Below are 5,314 nucleotides of genomic sequence, written 5' to 3'. Positions count from 1 at the left end.
ATTCATCTCCCAGCATCCAAACATATGAATTTCTATGATTTTATGAAAAATCGACTAAGTCCGAGATGCCTTTAAGTAGGGATGCTGTATTGAGACGGGAGATGAAAAAGATCAAGATTCATCTCCATGCAGCATCCCATTCATCTCGCAGCATCCTAACATATGAATTTCTTAGAATTTATGAAAAATCGACTAAGTCCGAGATGCCTTTAAGTAGGGATGCTGTATTAAGATGGGAGATGAAGAAGATCAAGATTCATCTCCATGCAGCATCCCATTCATCTCCCAGCATCCTAACATATGAATTTCTTAGAATTTATGAAAAATCGACTAAGTCCGAGATGCCTTTAAGTAGGGATGCTGTATTAAGATGGAAGATGAAGAAGATCAAGATTCATCTCTATGCAGCATCCCATTCATCTCCCAGCATCCTAACATATGAATTTCTTAGAATTTATGAAAAATCGACTAAGTCCGAGATGCCTTTAAGTAGGGATGCTGTATTAAGATGGAAGATGAAGAAGATCATGATTCATCTCTATGCAGCATCCCATTCATCTCCCAGCATCCTAACATATGAATTTCATAGAATTTATGAAAAATCGACTAAGTCCGAGATGGCTTTAAGTAGGGATGCTGTATTAAGATGGGAGATGTAGGAGATCAAGATGCATCTCCATGCAGCATCCCATTCATCTCGCAGCATCCTAACATATGTTTTTCTTAGAATTTATGAAAAATCGACTAAGTCCGAGATGCATTTAAGTAGGGATGCTGTATTAAGATGGGAGATGAAGTAGATCAAGATTCATCTCCATGCAGCATCCCAATCATCTCGCAGCATCCTAACATATGAATTTCTATGAATTTATGAAAAATCGACTAAGTCCGAGATGGCTTTAAGTAGGGATGCTGTATTGAGATGAGAGATGTAGGAGATCAAGATTCATCTCCATGCAGCATCCCATTCATCTCGCAGCATCCTAACATATGAATTTCTATGAATTTATGAAAAATCGACTAAGTCCGAGATGCCTTTAAGTAGGGATGCTGTATTGAGATGGAAGATGAAGAAGATCAAGATTCATCTCCATGCAGCATCCCATTCATCTCGCAGCATCCTAACATATGTTTTTCTATGAATTTATGAAAAATCGACTAAGTCCGAGATGGCTCTAAGTAGGGATGCTGTATTAAGATGGGAGATGTAGGAGATCAAGATGCATCTCCATGCAGCATCCCATTCATCTCGCAGCATCCTAACATATGTTTTTCTTAGAATTTATGAAAAATCGACTAAGTCCGAGATGCATTTAAGTAGGGATGCTGTATTAAGATGGGAGATGAAGTAGATCAAGATTCATCTCCATGCAGCATCCCAATCATCTCGCAGCATCCTAACATATGAATTTCTATGAATTTATGAAAAATCGACTTAGTCCGAGATGCCTTTAAGTAGGGATGCTGTATTACGATGGGAGATGAACAAGATCAAGATTCATCTCCATGCAGCATCCCATTCATCTCCCAGCATATAAACATATGAATTTCTTAGAATTTATGAAAAATCGACTAAGTCCGAGATGCCTTTAAGTAGGGATGCTGTATTGAGATGGAAGATGAAGAAGATCAAGATTCATCTCCATGCAGCATCCCATTCATCTCGCAGCATCCTAACATATGTTTTTCTTAGAATTTACGAAAAATCGACTAAGTCCGAGATGCCTTTAAGTAGGGATGCTGTATAAAGATGGGAGATGAAGAAGATCAAAATTCATCTCCATGCAGCATCCCATTCATCTCGCAGCATCCTAACATATGTTTTTTTTAGAATTTATGAAAAATCGACTAAGTCCCAGATGCCTTTAAGTAGGGATGCTGTATCAAGATGGGAGATGAAAAAGATCAAGATTCATCGACTTCAGTTTATATTGATGGTGAGTTTATATTGCTATCGTTAAAAAAGGGGTACTTACCAGAATGATCAAATCCTCAATTTTGAAATATACTTCCAATCCGTCCTCCAGCAGAATGAGGAAAAGCAGATCAAACTCATCGAGCACACACAGTCGTTTGCCTAGTTCCTGCATCTCGTTGTAGAACCGGACCGCTCGCTCTATGTCGAACCCGGCTCGGATGGCCGCCTTGCCAAGGTTGATCACTTCCAGCGGGCTCGTTCGATCGATCGTTTTGAAAACCTTACCCGGACGGGAAGGTGTCTTGTGTACTCGAACGAACGCCTGTCCTACCGCTTCCTCCGATCGTCCATCTGCGGCACTGATTTGTACAACCATGTTCGTGGGATTGCGCAGACAGCTATCGTGCGTTGCCTTGATCGCATTTCCCTGATACAGCTGCACGATCGTTTCATCGGTGATGGCCTCGAGATCGATTTCGCGTCGCTTCGCTTGCTGCGCTAGCAGTGTGCTTCCAACCATCGCTTGAAGCGCATTCCGTGTCTTACAAAGACCGAGTCCGATCGAGCCGAGTACGAGCGATTTCAAGCAGGCTCCTTCGTCTTCCAAGAGCGCCGACTCGGCGAAGTCCAGTGGTGAGCAGAACATCTCGCAAATTTGCGGAATATCGCGCATGGCGGAAATAAGTATGGAATCGCCGGTGTCGCGTTTACCCGCACGCCCTGCCCGGCCAACCATTTGTTTGTAGCGACTTAGCGTAAAAAAATCGCTCCCAATGTAAGGAGAGCAGATTATTACACGTTTCGCCGAAAGATTCACACTGGCGGCCAGAGTGGAAGTGCACACGATCACCGAAAGGATGCCGGCCCGGAATGCATCCTCGATCATACGACGCTCGTCCTGCGTTAACCTACCGTGATGGTACGCGACCCCGACACGAAACGAATGCGGAAGGATTGGTGCAACGGACCCGTCATCCTGGAGAGACTTTATAATCTGCGCTTTTTCCTCTGCCCGGTGCTGGGCAAATGAATCCGGCAAGTTGGCCGCTAGCATGGCGCACAAACTTTCACACCTGTTTCTGGTAGGACAAAACACCAAACACGAACCCTTGGGGATTACTTCCATGATCAGACCAATCACATGGTCCACGTCGATCCGCCGCAGTTCCTCACCGTAGTTAAACTCTAACTTTCGCTTTTCTCCTAACACATCAAATATGCGTTCGGCTTGGCTGCGAACCTCGAACAGATCTTCCCCCCACTTGATGTATTCCTTCAACTCCACCGGCCGATTTTCGCGACAGTAAACGTCGGCTAGCATGAAACAGGCCAATTCACCCAAGTTTCCGATAGAAGCACTCATTCCTACGATCTGAATTCCGGCTCGTAGCGACTGCACCTTGGTGATCAACATCTCCAGAGTGCCCCCGTGTCGCTGCTCTCCAATCATATGCAGTTCGTCGATCACGATCAGCCCGATCTCGTCCGCGCGACCCACCTCGATGAGAGAGTTCATGAGGATGAGCGATTTTTCGATCGTACAAACAAAGATCGTGTTTTTTCTGTGCCGTTTGAGCGGCGGACATTGTCCCCTACCACCGGTGTACTCCTCCAATAAAAACTGCAGCTCGATCGAGAACGGAGTGAGCGCGATCAGCTTCTCCTGAGCGGATGAAACGTACGGCACGACGAACATGACGTTCCGCAGGCGGCAAATAATCTCCCGTAGCATAAGAATCTCCGCCACCAGTGTCTTTCCACCGCTCGTTGGCAGTGCGTAGATCAAATTACGTCTCTCGTCGATCGCCGGCAAGTCCAGACACTCCTGCTGCCAATCGTACAGCTCGCCAATACCACGAAAGTCTCGCAGCATTCGCCGAACGTTGTTCGGTAGCCCAAAGAACGGACCCTTCTCGAGGAAAAGCGACGATACGTGGGGTACGGTGATCTTTGGCTTTGTAGTCTGATCTGAAATTCGCTCATCACGATTGATGGCCGCTATGGTCGAGTTGCTGGTCCTCATTCGCGAGCTTCCCTCGCCTATCGCATTCGCCATCGGCTCAATGTTGGTCATGTCGTGCAGCGTACGGTCACAGATTTCAAAAATCCGCAACGCTTCGCTCACCTTCTGCAGCTCAAAGGTACGTTCAGCTTCAGCGGCTACCTGCTGGAAATGTGACGGACGCTCCGGATGACCTATTTGTGATGCACCGATCGCGACGATTCGCTCCACCCCCTCATCAGCGAGGGACTCGTCTTGCCGCATGTACTGCGAACAGATGTCCTGGTTTGTGTACACCTCGAACCCGTTACTCTCTCGCAGCATATCACCGACGTGCGTTACTGGTTTGGTGGACCCGATCCGTTTCAGTTTAGCCTTGATTATTTCGTCCGTGTCAAGTTGATCGTGGCTGGCGATCGGTACCTGTCCACATGGTAGCATTTCAGCATCGTCATTTTCCACCCCAGACCACAGAGGACGAACCGGAGGAGTTTCCTCGTTTGCAACGTTTGACCGATTTGATGTAAGATTTTCATTACAGCCACTGTCCCTCCCTCCGTCGCGCACCTCGCTACCGTCCATGTTCATTTTAAGCACATAAATCTTTCGACTACTTACAGCTGATTTTTGCAGTTTCGGAGGACTTGCCATAAGCCTTCTTTCAATGGCTGTTACAGGAAAACAGTTTTGAAATAAAGTAAAAATTATCTTAAATTATACGTTATTGTCACTCGTATAAATCGTTCACCTACCTCCAACTGATTTGGAACGTTTTCGAAACGGTGTGATCGGTTGATCGGCTGCACCGCCCCATGAGGTACGCGGCTTCGAACGTTTGACTTTTTTCTCGATGCTGGCCAAATCGACCGCGTTCAGCAACGTGCTATCTAGCTCCAACAGTTTCGTACTTAAGTCATCTTTAGGTTTGCTGGTACAAGCTGTGACCGGTGCTCGGAAATCAACCGGGTTTGCTGCCGGCGCTGCTGGTGCTACGCCCCTGGCTGCCGAACGCAGATTCGGTGAAATCAAGCATTTCCTCGCCGTTGTGGGAAGCATCTGTCGACCGCGGGAACTTCGATTTCCCGACATGGCTGGCAAACTGTTTTTTATGTAAAGTAATGAGAAGCTTTAATCAAAACAAAGTTGCATTCATTTTTCACTGTATTTTAATGTCGTCATAACAATCTGCACCTGCTAAGGAAATTGACAAACTTACAATTCTCCAACGAGTGAAGAGAAGAGGTGTGTTCTGTTTTTATTTGACAATCATGAATCGGATGTGTCGCATTGACAATGCGTGTGATTTCTTTTTAAGGATAATAATAAATTCGGATTGAACGGAAATTATATGCAAGCACAGTTATTGCGGGTTGTTGCGTTAATCATTTTGGGAA

At 45.8% G+C, this 5,314-nt stretch overlaps 1 protein-coding gene across 1 annotated transcript; it reads right to left on the bottom strand.

The window, feature by feature from the left end:
* Positions 1-1,976: 1,976 nt before the first annotated feature.
* On the bottom strand, positions 1,977-5,009 carry LOC131292231 (helicase POLQ-like; the record flags this gene model as incomplete). The annotated part of the gene is made up of 2 exons (XM_058320795.1): positions 4,673-5,009; positions 1,977-4,588 (listed from the first exon to the last, which is right to left on the bottom strand). Coding segments are annotated over exons 1-2 (2,949 nt in total), but the record flags the coding sequence as incomplete, so codon positions are not given.
* Between the last annotated feature and the right edge of the window lie 305 nt (positions 5,010-5,314).

This window comes from Anopheles ziemanni (genome assembly GCF_943734765.1).
Source record: "Anopheles ziemanni chromosome X unlocalized genomic scaffold, idAnoZiCoDA_A2_x.2 X_unloc_40, whole genome shotgun sequence".
Taxonomy (NCBI): Eukaryota; Metazoa; Arthropoda; class Insecta; order Diptera; family Culicidae; genus Anopheles; species Anopheles ziemanni.
This window is presented reverse-complemented; position numbering and strand designations above follow the sequence as displayed.